Source organism: Cetorhinus maximus, chromosome 8 (genome assembly GCF_964194155.1).
Source record: "Cetorhinus maximus chromosome 8, sCetMax3.hap1.1, whole genome shotgun sequence".
Lineage (NCBI taxonomy): Eukaryota > Metazoa > Chordata > Chondrichthyes > Lamniformes > Cetorhinidae > Cetorhinus > Cetorhinus maximus.
The window spans coordinates 64,305,783-64,325,429 of NC_135886.1; the positions used below are offsets into that span (position 1 = coordinate 64,305,783).

A 19,647-nucleotide genomic window follows, 5' to 3' on the forward strand; every position below is an offset into this window, starting at 1 on the left:
AAGCAGGCCCCACCCACGAAACCGACCAAGGAATCTTTCATAAAACTAGTTTTCTTTCAAAAAGCTGCCCGATTATACTGGTTCACAGCAGATTTTGCATTCAATAAGCAAATGTCTTTGTTCAGAGACTCGCAAAAAATACACTCCTTGAAATGGGAACAATTTTGTGTGCAATTTTTTTCAGTTGCACCTAGCCTTTTAACCTTTTCTTTAAAAAAAATTCCTTTCCTTGGTCATCACCAACTTGAATAACATGATCACCTATTGAACACAGATAGAATGGATGCAATAAGACAAATGGAGCAGTAAAGGGAGCAAGCAAGAAGATAGTTTATTCAAAACATATGGCAATGGCATCTCTGGTAATGATTTGAATCATCCATATCAGCAGCATAACTAAAGGAGGATTATTATGAACATTACATTCTCTGGCGGATGGGCAAGAAGGGAGCAAGAATCCCTTCAAAATGAAATATTGTTACATGTGAAACCTGAACTGCACTGGCTGGGTGTAAGATTACTGTAATAAGATAAACCATATGATGCAAGTAAAATCACATTTCTGGCAAAATATGATGGAATTGTAATTTGTAGTCAATAAATGCATTTAGCCAGTAGAATGTCTTTGTTACACCATAAACTAAAACCCTGCAACCACTTAGTGATATGTAAATGGAACTTCTTAGACAACATTATTCAATCTTAAGGGGACTTCTCATGACAGGGACAAACATACTGAAATGAGGTACGTGGTAACACTGATATATTATTAGTTTAAATGCAGATTCAAGCAAATCCTATTCGCTCAACGTCGGTATATTTTGAAAGAAACCTCAATTACAATAGCTTTTATAGCAACAAGAGCTGTTTTAACAAGGTTGCTCTGCTTCAGATCATGGCAGTATACAACACATCACAGTGCACTTACAACAAAAAATGGTGTGAAACAACTTTGCTTCACAACAGCATTGTGGTAGGAATTCTTAGAATTCACACTGCACTGCTTTCATGCCAATCCAGATCCTAACTCCAAACTTAGACTGAATCCAGTGTTGGTGGAAAGGGACATTATTTAGCATCTTAGCAATTTAAGATCAACTCTCATTTTTTTAAAAAATGAGCTCTCCTTTCAGAACAAAATACATTTAAAATACCCAGTTTTCATAATCTATTCATCTCAGAATTCAAAAAACATGTAGTGGAAATTGATAGCATTAACTGCTGCATCTATTCTCACACTTCTCAAAAGTTTAAATAGCTGATTTTTAATCAGCGAGTTATTTGGGAATGCACAACCTGAAAGGCTGCTGGAAGGAGATTCAATGATAATGTTTAAAAGGGAATCAGATAAATACTTGAATGGAAATAGACTTGCAGAGTTATGAGGAAATTGCAGAGGAGTGGGCTTAATTGGCTAGTTCTTTCAAAGAGCAGGTCTAGACATGATGGGGGGGCGGAAATAATTCCATGATTTGAACACTATCAGCTCCAATGTTAATCCATTATGCATGGAATTACAAACAAGTACCAAGTTTTCTCCCACTGTATGCAACAAGGTCTGTCAGCATTAAGCTCTTGCATGCCTTCTAACATGCACATATTACTTTTTTTTTTAAAAAGAGGAACAATTTATGATAAATATTTTCAGAAAATCCCAGAGTTTGCCAATTAAAATTCCAAGAAAAATCAACATCCTAAAATAGTTAATTTCACATACTTTTTCCTTCTTTCATCTTGTACTAAATGGGAAGTTTAACACTTCAGGAGCCAGTCATCTACGACCCTGGCATTTCTATCACAAGCTCAAGATTTAGATCTTAACAGGTCCGCACTCCAACACTGTGCAATTTGGTAACCTGGGCAAAGCAGCTAACATACTCTTTGTATTGTTAAGGTCTTTACATAGCAAGACCGTTCACACAACAGAAACAGTAATTTCAAGATTAATCAGTGACAAAATTAAAGATGGCTCAAAGTGCTTCAGAGAATGAATTGCCTTTTTGAATGCAGGATTTATGTTGGCAAATGTAATGGCTATTGTGCAGCACCAACAAACCATGGTGGTATTAGTTGAAGGACAAATGTTGGTGAATGCACCTATGAAACTGCCTCCTGTTTGAACAGGATTGTTAACATTGTGAGCTGGAAGACAGAACGACAGTCAAGCATACCACTGCAAGGAAAGCAGTACCAACAACGCAGAGCTCGCTCAGTACCGCAGTGAACTATTAGCTTTGATTATTTGCTCAGCTCCTGCTCTGCAGCAAGAACGTTATTTCCTGTTGCAAGGCAAGAGTCCAACAAAGTAAGCTGATCTGGCACTTTTTCAGTGAAACTGTACTATTAATCCAGGTCAGGTTTCAGGTGCAGCACCATCTAAGTTACCAAGTCTATGCATCTAAATTATAATTTGCTGTAGGCATACAGTTTTTCGCATAGTATAGCAACAGACACTGTACTTGGAACAAAGCTGAATTAGACAGCAATGTAGAACTGCACATTAACTCCGCCTTGAGCACAGATTTTCTTTTCCCACCACACCCAAATCTCCAGATTAGTAGAACAGGGGTAGGTACTGGGGCTATAATAATCCCACCAGGCTTGTATTTTGTAGATATACAGTACCTACCTTTGAGGAGATAATGGTCTTTGCTGGTGATCTAGGAGGGAAAAGAGAGACATGTTATTCTGATAGAGTCACTGCCAAGAGATATTTTAATATTACTGGCACCATTATAATCACTTAGAATACTTTTGGTAAAGAAATGTTTTTGTCTTCACACGGGCAGGTGCACTGGAAGAGCTGTAGCCGGGTCAGCTTTTGCAGCAGGAATTACTTCAAATGAAATTGGAGCTGCCACCTGTGAAATTGATGTGAATGGCTTGCAAATAGCATATTAATTTCACAAATTAAAAAACAGCTGAATTATTGAAAGCTTACAAATGATTTCAGGATTAGCTGAGTATGGATGAACATCAATGCATTGATTCAAATTGTGCTTCAGTTCAGTTCCAGTTTGCAGAAGGTACACAAGCCACATGTTGTGAAATTGACAGGAACTTCAGTGATTACTTACAACAGACCAACAGATCCTTTGTCAGCCTTGTTCAGAAAGAAAATTATCTACTTCGGAAAAGTTAAATTAAAAATGAGATAGGTCAGACCATTTAGTTCACACTTCCACAAAAACTATAGTTCCTACCACCACAGCATTCAATTGGTTTATTTTCAAATGGTTTTAATTTTTGCCACTGCTACCCTTTCTTGGTATCTGATGTTTGACAGTTCCTGAGTGTCAGCCAAAACTTGCATTTTCCCAGCTTGTAATGAAGTCCATTTTTCTAGCAATTGCAGTATTAGCTTAAATGGTGTTTTTATTCCAGTGTCTTTATGTCTCAAAGTTCCCATCACTTAGCTCCGCACCCCAAGGCTGAAGTGTCTTGAGTTTTGTTTTATTCTTAATACAATCCTACAATTCTAGAAAATAGCCTTGGGGCTCTCCTCTGTGCCAGTTCTGCACAGGGATGTTTATGCCTCGATCAGAATTGAACACACTCTTCAACGTGCAGCCAGACCAGACTGAACACTATGCATCTTTTAAGTGGCCTCAGTCCAACTGATTTCACAATAAATGGCAACAGATTTTTTGCTATTGATCGCTTACACAGCAATAGCTGCACCTCATCAGTTTTGACCCCAGAGATTTTAGCCCTTCTTCAAACTAGCTTCATATTAATAAGTATATTTGCAGTTTCTCCTAATGTGAAATACCTTCAATTTCATCAGCCCTGCGTTTATTCACTTTCAAGTTATCTCTGGCCTGTTGCAGCTTTTTTAAATTCATTCATGGGATGTGGGTGTCGCTGGTTAGGCCAGCATTGATCGCCCATCCATCATCGCCCTTGAGAAGGTGGGGGTGAGCTGCCTTCTTGAACTGCTGCAGTCCATGTGGTGTAGGTAAGCCCACAGTGCTGTTAGGGAGGGAGGGAGGGAGTTCCAGGATTTTGACCCAGCGACAGTGAAGGAACGGCGATATATTTCCAAGTCAGGATGTTCAGTGGCTTGAAGGGGAACTTCCAGGGGGTGGTGGTGATGCTCCCATGTATCTGCTGCCCTAGTTCTTCTAGATGGTAGCAGTCATGGGTTTGGAAAGTGCTGTCTGAGGAGCCTTGGCAAGTTCCTGCAGTGAATCTTGTAGATTATGTTTGTCTAAGGTACAGCCGGATGCAACATTTTCATCCAGCCTGCCACATTGTTGGTTTCAACCGTCCAAGGCTTCCCAGACAGAGTTTATAAAAATGTAAGAAGAGCCTGCTTATCTAATCACAGGCTGGTTTCTCCGTGCATTGGCTAGACTCACCAGTACTACATCTTTAAATACACAGGGTCCTGTTCTTTGCAGACAGAAAGAGCATGTACACACGTTGCGCCTGTTTCAGCTAAACAAAATAAGTGACAGCCAATCACTGATTCATTCCTCAGGGCAATGCCTTGACTAAGCAATCTTCCAGCTTCGATTACCTCAAAATTTGAACTCAGATGAAGCCTCACCCATATTCCATCTGGTGAATGAAGTTAGCTTTTTTCCCTCTTACAATGCAGGCCTAGCTATTTACTTCCTTTACTTCAGCTATCTTAGTGAGCTGCAAACCACATCAAGTTCAAACTACAACACTCTCAGCAAAAAAATAAATTGAAACCAGAGAACCTCCCTAAGCTCTAAGCATGCTCTGGGATGTCCTCCCACAGACCTTCGGGTTGGTTATCTCTCATTTAAATTTCTTCTTTGATCTGATGAAGTAAATGGGTTTAACAACCTTTCAGGGTTTACTGAATGCTTTTAAACTAATTTAGGTATAACTCCCGAAACAAAACCACCTCTCTGGGCTGCTCCAAGTTTGGTTTCCAAATCTCAGTTGCAGTTTTTGTTTCCTTTCTAGCTGTTATTCTCTTAAGTCAACATGGCCCCATCCTTATACATATAATAGACTCTAAGCTTGTCTTAACTGCATTTACCTTATTTTTTACAGTTAAATCTTTAATTCCTAAAACTAGAAGTTATATTTTAAAACACAAGAACCACAAACTAGATATTCACAACAATAGAAACTGAAATATTTGCAGAGATACACTTAAAAGTAACGGACTATGGGGGTGGGGGGTGCATGGATGGAGAAACTGGATTTCCAAAAAGAAATTCATTATTCCAAAAAAAGAAATTTACAAACTGTCTTTAATTCCTGAGGCCATTTCAGAATGATTAAATTATTTTCGAAATGCAATCATGACCATCTTGGCAAATGAAGCAGAAAACGGTGCAGAGCAAGATCCCAATAGCTAGAGATAAATGAAAAACCTTTATCAATTGGCAGTTACTGCACTGCTCCTTCTTCCCTCACCCCCCACCCCAAAAAAGTGGCAGATACTTCATTCAAGAATGCCATAGAAGTGACTGTAGATGAATGAAAATGATTTGCATTCTCAAGTGCTCAAGCAGGACTCGAGCGTAGAAGTACATCTTCCAGCCTGCTGAGAGCTCCACCCAAACACTGACATCATTATGAAACTAATTTATGCTAACTCAAATTTTATACTATCCTTGTCATGCCCAGTAATATTATATTCCTGACTTTCAAGATACGGACTTCAGTCAACATGAATTTTTTTTAATTAATTTTTAAGAGTGGTCAAAATGCTGCCCAAGATTGTCGCCAAGGGTCAGGTGACCTTTTGTGATTTTCAGACAAAGGATTAACTCATGTCTGAACATGTTTCTGGAAGGTTCTCAACATGTAAATGACCATGGGTGGAATGCCTCCCTTGAATAGACATTCATAATGCGAAATCACTTGTGAATTTACACCAGCTAATGACTGGGTATTTACCCAAGATTCAAGCCCAAATTTCATGTCTCCAAGTTCAAAGTTTAACAAAGTTGTGCAGAAACCTGTTCATCATAAGCAGGTATGCACAGCCACCATTAAAACCCAATTGTGTAGCCACAGCTTCTAACTTCAAATTAGATATGTGGACAATGGAGGTATTGATCTGAGGGGGTGTCACATGCATTAAACTGTCTTTGGATAGCCGATATTACTTATCCCAAGCACCAGGGAGACCAGAACAGACTGAAACCAACAGAACATTCCTCCAGCCAGGAGATCAGAATCCTGCCAAACAATCAGACAACACAGGCAGTATGAGGGGGACTAATTTATTTTCACCTGCCTCCACAGAAATGCGGCTATAACCTCATCCAGAAATCCAGAGACTTCCAACTTCTATTCATCTCCAGAGAACCATGAGAGAGAACCCATCCAGGCCTTCATTATGTACATCTTAAAGGGCTCAATCTTAATATATATTTTTCTTCTTGTATTCTGTTAATATTCTAGCAGCATGCTTTATTCTCTAGAATCCATTTTCCCTTGTGTTGTCATTGCATTTACATTTAAGGGTGCTGTGGGAACGAACATGATCTTTTCTTCTGATTTAAACCTAACAGAAAGCCTGATTCACATCCATTACTAAAAGTCACAACACTAAAAAGCTAAAACACTCCCCTAAACACACATCTTATTGCAGACAACCGTGAGGTGAAGAGAAAGGGCACAGATTATCCCACTATCTCTCTCCCTACCCACAATGTCCAAACATCCTATACACATACATAATACAACCCATATTTTCTAATTCCTTCCTTTGAAATGTCTTTCTTTTATATCTGCAGCTGCAGCAGACTAGATTCTATCATCCTACTATATTTGCCATTAGTCATCTCTATGAGCCAGTAATGAAACAGCTTGCAAAAAATTTGTCTTCAGCACTTGCTTCAATACTTTCATTTTTGGCTTCAACTAACATTGTGCTGAAAGCAACAAGGCACACGGATAATTTTAAAAATAAAATTACCTTGCAGCCCCATTTATTGAACTGTTCAGGTCTGATCCTCAACTTCAAAGTACATTTTTCTATGTGAAATTTAACTTGTTATAAAGCAAAGAAGGGATTAAAAAGCACAAATCTGCCTGTTCCTATAAAAGAAAGCTTGTTCAAGGTTATCCACTATATTATTAGTGCTAGGTTGAAGGAAGAGGCTTATAATGTTGTCAGAAATAGTAGTAAGCTCTAGGATCGGGAGGATTTTAGAATTCAGTGAAAGATGACCAAATAATTGATCATGATTTTTTTTTAATTCATTCATGGGATGTGGACTTTGCTGGCTGGGCCAGCATTTATTGCCCATCCCTTTTTGCCCTTGAGAAGGTGGTGGTGAGTGGCCTTCTTAAACCGCTACAGTCCATGTGGTATAAGTACACCTACAGTGCTGGTAGGAAGGGAGTTCTAGGATTTTGACCCAGCAACAGTGAAGGAACGGTGATAAGAACGGCGATATATTTCCAAGTCAGGGTGGTGAGTGACTTGGAGGAGAACTTCCAGGTGGTGGCGTTCCCATCTATCTGCTGCCCTTGTTCTTCTAGACGGTAGTGGTCATGGGTTTGGAAGGTGCTGTTGACGGAGCCTAGATGAATTCCTGCAATGCATCTTGAAGATGGTACACACTGCTGCTACTGTGCGTCGGTGGTGGAGGGAGTGAATGCTTGTGGATGTAGTGCCAATCAAGAGGGCTGCTTTGTCCTGGACGGTGTTGTGGGAGCTGCACTCATCCAGGCAAGTGGAGAGTATTCCATCACACTCCTGAATGTGTCTTGTAGCTGGTGGACAGGCTTTGGGGGGTCAGGAGGCAGGTTGCTCGCCACACAATTCCTAGCCTCTGACCTGCTCTTGTAGCCACAGTCTTTAAGTGGCTCATCCAGTTCAGGTTCTGGTCAATGGTTACCAAAAGGATGTTGATAGTGGGGGGTTCAGTGACAGTAACGCCACTGAACATCAAGGGGTGATGGTTGGATTCTCTCTTGTTGGAGATGGTCATTGCCTGATACTTGTGTGGCGGGTATGTTACTTGCCACTTGTCAGCCCAAGCCTGGATACTGTCTAGGTCTTGCTGCATTTGGACATGGGCTGCTTCAGTATCTGAGGAATCGCGAATGGTGGTGAACATCATGCAATCATCAGCGAACATCCCCACTTCTGACTTTATGATGGAAGGAAGGTCACTGATGAAGCAGCTGATGATTGGGCCGAAGACATTACCCTGAGGAACTCTTGCAGTGATGTCCTGAAGCTGAGATGACCGACCTCTAACAACCACAACCATCTTCCTTTGAGCTAGGTATGACTCTAACCAGTGGAAAGTTTTCCCCCAGATTCCCATTGACTCCAGTTTTGTTAGGGCTCCTTGATGTCACACTGTCAAATGCGGCTTTGATGTCAAGCGCAGTCACTCTCACTCCACTGAAGGAGAAAAGCAAATGAGAATAAACCAACAAGAGGCATGAAAATATTTTGTAAAGCCTTTTATAGTTGTGTAAAAAGGAAGTGGTCAGCCAAAGTAAATAGAGTTCCTTACAGTCAGAGACAGGACAAATTGTAATTATAAAGGGCTATGATATTAAACAAATATTTTGTATGTCTTCACAGTGGAAGAAACAAATATTCTGAAAATAATGGCAAGACAAGGGTCTAGTGAAACTGTGAAGGATATTAGTGAAGAAATAGCAATAGAAATAGTACTTGAGAAATTAAAATGACTTAAAATCCCTTGAACCTAATGACCTGCATCCTCAAGTTTTATAAAAGGCAGCTGCAGAGATGATAGGTGCATTGTTTTGAACTTCCAGAATTGCTTAGATTCTGGATCAGTCTCTGTGGATTGGAAGATAGCAAACATAATCCCAGTATTCAAGAGAAGGAGGGAGAAAACAGGGAATAGTTCAGTTAGTTAGCCTTGCATTAGTAGTAGGGCAAATGCTAAAATCTATTAGGGGAATGGTTACAGAGCACTTAGGGAATCATAATATGATTAAGCAGAGTCAACATGGATTTAGGAAAGAGAAATCGTGACAGGCAAATCTTTCAAGCTTTAATGAGATGTAACTGAGGGAATCAGTAGTTGTCTTGTGTTTGGATTTTCAAAAAGCATTCAAGAAGGTGCCACACTAGAGCTTACTACTCAAAACTAGAACTCGTGGGATGGGGGTAAGATATTAAGAGTGGATTGAGGTTTGGATAACGGACAGAAAATTGAGTAGGAATAAAAGGGTCATTTTCAAGTTGGCAGGCTGTAACAGCTGTAAAGCATCAGTACTTGGGTCTCAGCTACATACAGTCCATATCAAAAAGGGGGCCAGATGTACGGTACCCAAGTTTGCAGATGAGGCAGCATTAGGCAGGAGAGTAAGCTGAGGAGGACGCAAAGAGACCTCACAGGGATATAGACGGATTAAATGAGTGGGCAAGAACATGACAGACGAAGTATAATTTGGGGAAGGAAAAATAAAAAAGCAGAATATTTTCTAAATTGATAGACTGGGAAATGTTGGCACTCTGAGGGGCCTGGGTGCCATAGTACATGACACAAAGTTAACGTAGCTACAGTAAGCAATTAGGAAAATAAATGGTGTGTCAGTCTTTATTACAAAGGGATTGGAGTACAAGAGTGTAGAATGCTTATTGCAATGGTACAAGGCACTGGTGAGAACATACCTGGAGTAGTGTGTATAGTTCTGGCCTCCTTACCAAAGGAAGAATACACTTCCTCTGGAGAAGCAACAATGGTTCACTAAACTGATGTCTGAGATGAGGGGTTTGCTCTATGAGCTAAGGCTGAGTGGACTAGGCCTATATTTCCTAGAATTTACAAGGATGAGGGGTCTTCTCTTTTAAATATAAACAATTACGAGGTTAACAGGATAGATGCTGGGAGGTTGTTTTCTCTAGCTGGGGAGTCAAGAACGAGGGGCAAGAGTCTCACAATAAGGGGCTGGTCATTTAGGAATGAGTTGAGGAGAACTTTCTTCACTTGGGTTGTGGATCTTTGGAATTCTCGACCCCAAATGGCAGATCTCAGTCGTTGAGCATATCCAAAACAGGGATCATCAGGTTTTTGGATATTAATGAATGAAGGGATATGGGGCATTATGGGAAGGTGAAAGTGAGGGAGATGAGCCATCATTGCACTGAACTGTGGAACAGACTCAATGGGTCATTTGACCTACTCTTGCTCCAATTCCTTATGTTCTTTTCTGTGGTACTCCTGTCCTGTGTGGGGTCAATATTATCAGAACCCAATCTACAATCTGGAAGCTCAGATACAACTGATCAGGCATCTGATCAAATTGCTAAAATCAAGCTACCTAAAGATGTCTCAATTAATCAAAATAACAAGTGCTCGCAATTACCAGTGAAAGCATTTCAACAGTACCCTAAAAGGCAATCTGCGGATTACTGCATTCCCAACAAGATTCTGAAGGGCCCCCGTCAACCACAGATGCCACTCTGAAGAGAGGTCACAAAAGCAGAAAAAAGTCTGAGAGACCCATCAAAAGACAAACCAAAATGCATTGATTAAATCAGCTAAGCAGCCTTTGGTCTATTTGGTATCAATTGCACAATGATGTGGATGTACAAGTGTTAGACTTGCAAGCTATCTTAAAGCACCTGATCACCACCAACATGTTACACTTGACTAGCTGGGCATCTGATATGTTGGATTTCTTTGCATGGAGCTTGAGTTTGACTGCTCTGTAATGAACACAATCTCACCATTGAGACAGGTTAAACCTAGCGAAGTTCAAAGGTTTTAGATGCAGACAGGCAAGGGCCTAAGGCTTAGAGACTCCCAAGTCTGTTCAGGGTTGGCGCTGGTAAAACACATAACTCATTAGCATGGAGAAATGAAACATTTCCGACAGCTTGGCCAATATTTGGACATTGACTTAATAAAGCTATGTGGAGCTAAGCGTCAACAATTATAGCTGACATATTGGTCCACCTCACCAAGTTCCATTAGTAAGCCAGAGTGACAGGTCATCATTGCCCTGCAGTCCGTGCCAGCTCAGATATCGTGCAACAATCTGCCACAGAAATTCAATTTGGTGCCAACCTATCACCATGTGTGCCATTTTGAAATCACCTCAATGCCAAAAACAAACATTCTGCTTACCACCTTCTTGTTCCCACTCACAAAGGTTAATCAATATCAATTTCATCAACCCTTCTAGCGGTCATCAACAAAAATGTCAATATAGGACTTATGAAAACAATTTTTTTCAGCATTATTCAAAATCACATCATAACATGACTAAGATTTAAAAATCCAGACGAGAAAGGTTTTTTCTGTTTCAGACTTTAAACAAGGTCTTTCCTGATAAAAGCACAATTGTGGTGCTCAGCTACTTACAAACCTCAACTGAATAAAATTTCAGAACAGGAATTCTGTGTACATCTCTCAAACATTTTATTAGGATGTAATGAAATTATAGTATAAGAGAACAATAACATACAACTAACATATTAGGAGCAAATTGCATACCAATATTGATCAGCTGTTTTAGATTGGATAGAAATAGAAACTGCAAAAGTTAGAAACAAGTGAAACATCAGATCTCTATCAAAAACAGTAACTGCTTTACATTTCAGGTGCTGAGAGGCTTGCTGTGTATTTCTAAGAGTTTCTGCCTTTGTCTCAGACATTATGATGTCTTTGCTGTTTTACCAAACATTTGGTAAATTTGAAGTAGAGCAGGACAGGTTTCTAAACTTGCAGTTGGTACTTTCCAAACAGATCGATACGTAAAATCAATGTTGGGACAATCAATTTTGGATTTTTAGATGATTGGAAATTTAGGTGGTTCTATCGACAGGTTGGTTGACCATCCCAATTACCTGATGCACACAGCCTCTCTTATAGATCTATTTCACGCTTCAGCTCACAAACCTAAAAAGGGAGCCACTACTTGCTAATTTGAAAAGACCTTTATACTTCCCCAACGTTTGCTAAACTCATTACCATTGTAATCCTTATCCTTGAGTGTTTTGCAGATGATTTTTTTTTCCAGCAACTTTGAAAATAAATGTTTTATTTTCAAAGACAGCAACAACACACTTCATGCTCACTGGGATAGCACAGTTGTTCAGACACAATACAAGAGTACTGACCAATAAAAACTAATCCCCTGTACTAGCAGATTGTTTGTCCAACATCCAGTCTTGGAAAAATTGCAACTTCTTCTAGCTGGGGGGAAAAAACAAATTCTTCTTCAGCCCTTACCTAAACTCCAAGCCCCCATCCTGAACCAGGCTGTTCCCTCCATGGGCTCACCTCTCCTGAGCACTACAGCTTCCTTCACCCCAATATCCCTTCCAGCCCCAAAATCTGATTTTTCTTCATCCCACCACTGGTGGCCATGCATTCTGCCAGCCAGTCCCAACTCCGTGGAACTGCCATTCTAAATCTTCCTACTTAACCTCAAAGCTACCTATTTGACCGAGCTTTAGTATACCCCTGTTAATACTCCACCTTGATCTCATCAGCCTTTCTCCTTCCCCAGTTTGTGAAACACCTTTGGATAGTGACCTGTTCAAAGGTTCTATATAAACGCAAGGGATAGAGGCGGAGGGGGAAAGGGGTTGGGGGGGGGGGGGGGGGGGGGGGCGAGCAGGCTAGGGGGGGTGGAGAGAGAGAGTCTGGGCGAGGGGAAGGTGGGGAAGAGAGCCTGGGCGAGTGGTGGGGGTGGGGGGAGAGACAGCCTGGGGGAGAGGGGGGGGCAGGGGGAGAGGGGGCAGGGGGAAAGCGGGGGAGGGGAAAAGGGGGGAGGGGAGGGGAGGGGGGAGGGAGGGGGGAGGGAGGGGGAGGGAGGGGGGAGGGAGGGGGGAGGGAGGGGGGAGGGAGGGGGGAGGGAGGGGGGAGGGAGGGGGGAGGGAGGAGGGGGGAGGGAGGGGGGAGGGAGGGGGGAGGGAGGGGGGAGGGAGGGGGAGGGAGGGGGAGGGAGGGGGAGGGAGGGGGAGGGAGGGGGAGGGAGGGGGGAGGGGGAAGAGAGTCGGGGGAGAGGGAGGGGGAAGAGAGTCGGGGGAGGGGTGGGGGAAGAGAGTCGGGGGAGGGGTGGGGGAAGAGAGTCGGGGGAGAGGGTGGGGGAAGAGAGTCGGGGGAGGGGTGGGGGAAGAGAGTCGGGGGAGGGGTGGGGGAAGAGAGTCGGGGGGAGGGGGGGGATAGGGAAGAGAGCCTGGGGGGGGGATAGGGAAGAGAGCCTGGGGGGGGGGGGGGGGGGGGGGGGGGGGAGAGAGAGAGAGGAGGGGCGGGGGTTGGGGGAGAGAGCCCGGGGGAGGGGAGGGGAGGGGAGATGGGGTGGGGAGGGGAGATGGGGTGGGGAGGGGAGGGGAGATGGGGTGGGGAGGGGAGGGGAGATGGGGTGGGGAGGGGAGGGGAGATGGGGTGGGGAGGGGAGATGGGGTGGGGAGGGGAGGGGAGATGGGGTGGGGAGGGGAGGGGAGATGGGGTGGGGAGGGGAGGGGAGATGGGGTGGGGAGGGGAGGGGAGATGGGGTGGGGAGGGGAGGGGAGATGGGGTGGGGAGGGGAGGGGAGATGGGGTGGGGAGGGGAGGGGAGATGGGGTGGGGAGGGGAGGGGAGATGGGGTGGGGAGGGGAGGGGAGATGGGGTGGGGAGGGGAGGGGAGATGGGGTGGGGAGGGGAGGGGAGATGGGGTGGGGAGGGGAGATGGGGTGGGGAGGGGAGATGGGGTGGGGAGGGGAGATGGGGTGGGGAGGGGAGATGGGGTGGGGAGGGAGATGGGGTGGGGAGGGGAGATGGGGTGGGGAGGGGAGATGGGGTGGGGAGGGGAGATGGGGTGGGGAGGGGAGATGGGGTGGGGAGGGGAGATGGGGTGGGGAGGGGAGATGGGGTGGGGAGGGGAGATGGGGTGGGGAGGGGAGATGGGGTGGGGAGGGGAGATGGGGTGGGGAGGGGAGATGGGGTGGGGAGGGGAGATGGGGTGGGGAGGGGAGATGGGGTGGGGAGGGGAGATGGGGTGGGGAGGGGAGATGGGGTGGGGAGGGGAGATGGGGTGGGGAGGGGAGATGGGGTGGGGAGGGGAGATGGGGTGGGGAGGGGAGATGGGGTGGGGAGGGGAGATGGGGTGGGGAGGGGAGATGGGGTGGGGAGGGGAGATGGGGTGGGGAGGGGAGATGGGGTGGGGAGGGGAGATGGGGTGGGGAGGGGAGATGGGGTGGGGAGGGGAGATGGGGTGGGGAGGGGAGATGGGGTGGGGAGGGGAGATGGGGTGGGGAGGGGAGATGGGGTGGGGAGGGGAGATGGGGTGGGGAGGGGAGATGGGGTGGGGAGGGGAGATGGGGTGGGGAGGGGAGATGGGGTGGGGAGGGGAGATGGGGTGGGGAGGGGAGATGGGGTGGGGAGGGGAGATGGGGTGGGGAGATGGGGTGGGGAGGGGAGATGGGGTGGGGAGGGGAGATGGGGAGGGGAAGGGAGATGGGGAGGGGAAGGGAGATGGGGAGGGGAAGGGAGATGGGGAGGGGAGGGGAGATGGGGTGGGGAGGGGAGGGGAGGTGGGGTGGGGAGGGGAGGGGAGGTGGGGAGGGGAGGGGAGGTGGGGTGGGGAGGAGAGGGGAGATGGGGTGGGGTGGGGAGGGGAGATGGGGTGGGGTGGGGAGGGGAGATGGGGTGGGGTGGGGAGGGGAGGTGGGGTGGGGTGGGGAGATGGGGTGGGGTGGGGTGGGGAGATGGGGTGGGGAGGGGAGATGGGGTGGGGAGGGGAGATGGGGTGGGGAGGGGAGATGGGGTGGGGAGGGGAGATGGGGTGGGGAGGGGAGATGGGGTGGGGAGGGGAGATGGGGTGGGGAGGGGAGTGGGGTGGGGAGGGGAGATGGGGTGGGGAGGGGAGATGGGGTGGGGAGGGGAGATGGGGTGGGGAGGGGAGATGGGGTGGGGAGGGGAGATGGGGTGGGGAGGGGAGATGGGGTGGGGAGGGGAGATGGGGTGGGGAGGGGAGATGGGGTGGGGAGGGGAGATGGGGTGGGGAGGGGAGATGGGGTGGGGAGGGGAGATGGGGTGGGGAGGGAGATGGGGTGGGGGGAGGGGAGATGGGGTGGGGCAGGGGAGATGGGGTGGGGAGGGGAGATGGGGTGGGGAGGGGAGATGGGGTGGGGAGGGGAGATGGGGTGGGGAGGGGAGATGGGGTGGGGAGGGGAGATGGGGTGGGGAGGGGAGATGGGGTGGGGAGGGGGAGATGGGGTGGGGAGGGGAGATGGGGTGGGGAGGGGAGATGGGGTGGGGAGGGGAGATGGGGTGGGGAGGGAGATGGGGTGGGGAGGGGAGAAGGGGTGGGGAGGGGAGATGGGGTGGGAGGGGAGATGGGGTGGGGAGGGAGATGGGGTGGGGAGGGGAGATGGGGTGGGGAGGGGAGATGGGGTGGGGAGGGGAGATGGGGTGGGGAGGGGAGATGGGGTGGGGAGGGGAGATGGGGTGGGGAGGGGAGATGGGGTGGGGAGGGGAGATGGGGTGGGGAGGGGAGATGGGGTGGGGAGGGGAGATGGGGTGGGGAGGGGAGATGGGGTGGGGAGGTGGGGTGGGGACGAGAGGGGAGATGGGGTGGGGGGGACGGAGGGGAGTGGGGGACGGAGGGGCGGGGGGGACGGAGGGGAGGGAGGGGGGGACGGAGGGGGAGGGGGGGAGGGGAGGGGGGGGGAGGGGGGGAGGGGAGGGGGGGGAGGGGAAGAGAGCCGGGGGGAGGGGAGAGAAAGCCTAGGGGAGAGAGAAGGGGAGAGAGAAGGGGAGAGAGAAGGGGAGAGAGAAGGGGAGAGAGAAGGGGAGAGAGAAGGGGAGGGGGGGTGGGGGAGAGAGAAGGGGAGGGGGGGTGGGGGAGAGAGAAGGGGAGGGGGGGTGGGGGAGAGAGAAGGGAGGGGGGGGTGGGGGAGAGAGAAGGGGAGGGGGGTGGGGGAGAGAGAAGGGGAGGGGGGGTGGGGAGAGAGAAGGGGAGGGGGGTGGGGGAGAGAGAAGGGGAGGGGGGGTGGGGGAGAGAGAAGGGGAGGGGGGGTGGGGGAGAGAGAAGGGGAGGGGGGGTGGGGGAGAGAGAAGGGGAGGGGGGGTGGGGGAGAGAGAAGGGGAGGGGGGGTGGGGGAGAGAGAAGGGGAGGGGGGGTGGGGGAGAGAGAAGGGGAGGGGGGGTGGGGGAGAGAGAAGGGGAGGGGGGGTGGGGGAGAGAGAAGGGGAGGGGGGGTGGGGGAGAGAGAAGGGGAGGGGGGGTGGGGGAGAGAGAAGGGGAGGGGTGGGTGGGGGAGAGAGAAGGGGAGGGGTGGGGGGGGAGAGAGAAGGGGAGGGGGGGTGGGGAGAGAGAAGGGGAGGGGGGGTGGGGGAGAGAGAAGGGGAGGGGGGTGGGGGGAGAGTGAAGGGGAGGGGGGGTGGGGGAGAGTGAAGGGAGGGGGGGTGGGGGAGAGAGTGGAGGGGGGGTGGGGAGAGAGTGAAGGGGGGGGGGTGGGGAGAGAGAAGGGGAGGGGGGGTGGGGAGAGAGAAGGGAGAGGGGGTGGGGAGAGAGAAGGGGAGGGGGGGGTGGGGAGAAAGCCGGGGGGGGGGGGGAGCCCGGGGGAAGAATGCCTGGGGTGGGGGAAAGAAAGCCTGGGGGAGGGGGAGGGAGAAAGCCTGTGGGGGGGAGGGGGGGAAGAAAGCCTGTGGGGGGGAGGGAGGAGGAAAGCCTGTGGGAGGGGGGGGGGGGGGGGGGGAGGAAAGCCTGTGGGGGGGGGGGGGGAGGAAAGCCTGTTTTGGGGGGGGGGGGGGGGGGGGGGGGAGAAAGCCTGTGGGGGGGGGGGGGAGGAAAGCCTGTGGGGGGGGGGGGGAGGAAAGCCTGTGGGGGGGGGGGGGGGGGGGGGGGGAGGAAAGCCTGTGGGGGGGGGGGGGGGGGAGGAAAGCCTGTGGGAGGGGGGGGGGGAGGAAAGCCTGTGGGAGGGGGGGGGGGGAGGAAAGCCTGTGGGGGGGGGGGGGGGGGGGGGAGGAAAGCCTGTGGGAGGGGGGGGGGGGAGCCTGTTGGGAGGGGGGGGGGAGAGAAAGAGGGGGTGGGTAAGGGGGGAAAGAGAGCCTGGGGGGGGTGGGGAAGGGGGGAAAGAGAGCCTGGGAGGGTGGGGGGTGGGGAAGGGGGGGAAAGAGAGCCTGGGGGGGTGGGGAAGGGGGAAGAGAGCCTGGGAAGGGGGAAGAGAGCCTGGGGTGGGGGGGGAGAGGAAAGCCTGTGAGGGGGGGGGAAGAGAGGAAAGCCTGTGAGGGGGGGGGAAGAGAGGAAAGCCTGGGGGGAGGGGGGGGTTAGAAAGCCTTGGGGGGGGGGGGGGGGGGAGAGGAAGAAAGCCTGGGGAAGGGGGGAAGAAAGCCTGGGGAAGGGTGGGGGGGGGGAAGAAAGCCTGGGGAAGGGTGGGGGGGGAAGAAAGCCTGGGGAAGGGTGGGGGGGGGGAAGAAAGCCTGGGGAAGGGTGGGGGGGGGGAAGAAAGCCTGGGGAAGGGTGGGGGGGGGGAAGAAAGCCTGGGGAAGGGTGGGGGGGGGGAAGAAAGCCTGGGGAAGGGTGGGGGGGGGGGAAGAAAGCCTGGGGAAGGGTGGGGGGGGGGGAAGAAAGCCTGGGGAAGGGTGGGGGGGGGGAAGAAAGCCTGGGGAAGGGTGGGGGGGGGGAAGAAAGCCTGGGGAAGGGTGGGGGGGGGGAAGAAAGCCTGGGGAAGGGTGGGGGGGGGGAAGAAAGCCTGGGGAAGGGTGGGGGGGGGGAAGAAAGCCTGGGGAAGGGTGGGGGGGGGGAAGAAAGCCTGGGGAAGGGTGGGGGGGGGGAAGAAAGCCTGGGGAAGGGTGGGGGGGGGGAAGAAAGCCTGGGGAAGGGTGGGGGGAAGAAAGCCTGGGGAAGGGTGGGGGGGGGGAAGAAAGCCTGGGGAAGGGTGGGGGGGGAAGAAAGCCTGGGGAAGGGGGGGTGGGGAAAGAGAACCTGGGGAAGGGGGGGTGGGGAAAGAGAGCCTGGGGAAGGGGGGGTGGGGGAAGAGAGCCTGGGGGAGGGGGGTTGGGGAAGAGAGCCTGGGGGAGCGGGGCGGGGTGGGGAAGAGAGCCTGGGGAAGGGGGGGGGGATGGGGAAGAGAGCCTGGGGAAGGGGGGGGGGATGGGGAAGAGAGCCTGGGGAAGGGGGGGGGTGGGGAAGAGAGCCTGGGGAAGGGGGGGGTGGGGAAGAGAGCCTGGGGACGGGGGGGTGGGGAAGAGAGCCTGGGGAAGGTGGGGGGGGGGAAGAGAGCCTGGGGAAGGTGGGGGGGGGGGGGGGGGGGTGGAGAGAGCCTGGGGAAGGTGGGGGGGGGATGGGGAAGAGAGCCTGGGGAAGGGGGGGGATGGGGAAGAGAGCCTGGGGAAGGGGGGGGTGGGGAAGAGAGCCTGGGGAAGGGGGGGGTGGGGAAGAGAGCCTGGGGAAGGGGGGGGGGGTGGGGAAGAGAGCCTGGGGAAGGGGGGGGGTGGGGAAGAGAGCCTGGGGGAAGGGGGGGGTGGGGAAGAGAGCCTGGGGAAGGGGGGGTGAGGAAGAGAGCCTGGGGAAGGGGGGGTGGGGAAGAGAGCCTGGGGAAGGGGGGGGTGGGGAAGAGAGCCTGGGGAAGGGGGGATGGGGAAGAGAGCCTGGGGAAGGTGGGGGGGGGGAAGAGAGCCTGGGGAAGGTGGGGGGGGGGGAAGAGAGCCTGGGGAAGGGGGGATGGGGAAGAGAGCCTGGGGAAGGTGGGGGTGAGGAAGAGAGCCTGGGGAAGGGGGGGTGGGGAAGAGAGCCTGGGGAAGGGGGGATGGGGAAGAGAGCCTGGGGAAGGTGGGGGGGGGAAGAGAGCCTGGGGAAGGTGGGGGGGGGGGGGGGGAGAGAGCCTGGGGAAGGGGGGGGGTGGGGAAGAGAGCCTGGGGAAGGGGGGGGTGGGGAAGAGAGCCTGGGGAAGGGGGGGGGTGGGGAAGAGAGCCTGGGGAAGGGGGGGTGGGGAAGAGAGACTGGGGGAGGGGGGGGTGGGAAAGAGGCTGGGGGAGGGGGGGTGGGGAAGAGGCTGGGGGAGGGGGGGAGGAAGAGAGCCTGGGGGGGGTGAGGTGGTGGAGGTGCTCTCTCTACTAGCCCCGCCCCCATCCCCTATCCACTCGGTACTTACGCAGCCGGCGACGGGACCAAGTGAACATCCTCTGCTGCATCGTAAAACTCCTCGGCATCACTCGTATCGGACGCCATTGACATGAAAGTGGGAGGTGCTGCCCTGCCGGCCCGGGCGCCGCTGACTGGGAAGAAAGAGACTGGAGTCCGATCCCAGGGCTGCGAGAGAGGCGAGGCCTAGAGCATGCGCGCTGCCCGCCGCCGGACCCGGGCCCGAGCATGCGCACTATCTGCCCCTGGGAAGCGAGCATGCGCAATGAGCACCGACAGTAATCCCACCCCCTGGGGAAAAGGGCAGTGATCATCCTGGGTCCTGGGAGGTGAGCTTCTGAACCCAAAAACAGAGCCTATAATTCAGTCGAAAAAACTCACCAAGGCTCCTTAGACAGCACCTTTCAAACCCACGACCACTACCATCTAGAAGGACAAGGGTATTGAATGCTTGGGAACACCAGCACCTGGAAGTTCTCCTCCAAGTCACACACCATCCTGACTTGGAAATATATCGCCGTTCCTTCACTGTCGCTGGGTCAAAATCCTGGAACTCCCTTCCTAACACCACTGTGGGTGTACCTACAACACATGGACTGCAGCAGGGAGGTGATAGTCGTAGTTGTAGA

At 51.4% G+C, this 19,647-nt stretch overlaps 1 protein-coding gene across 1 annotated transcript in view; it reads right to left on the minus strand.

Moving 5' to 3' along the window:
* The window catches only part of wdr44 (WD repeat domain 44), a 61,435-nt gene extending 42,191 nt beyond the window's left edge, over positions 1-19,244 (minus strand). The window contains exons 1-2 of the mRNA XM_078546951.1: positions 19,029-19,244; positions 2,630-2,660 (exon numbers count right to left, since the gene is read on the minus strand). Coding sequence (XP_078403077.1) covers positions 2,630-2,660; positions 19,029-19,111 — 114 coding nt within the window. The 5' untranslated portion in view covers positions 19,112-19,244. The remainder of the gene's footprint in view (positions 1-2,629; positions 2,661-19,028) is intronic.
* Between the last annotated feature and the right edge of the window lie 403 nt (positions 19,245-19,647).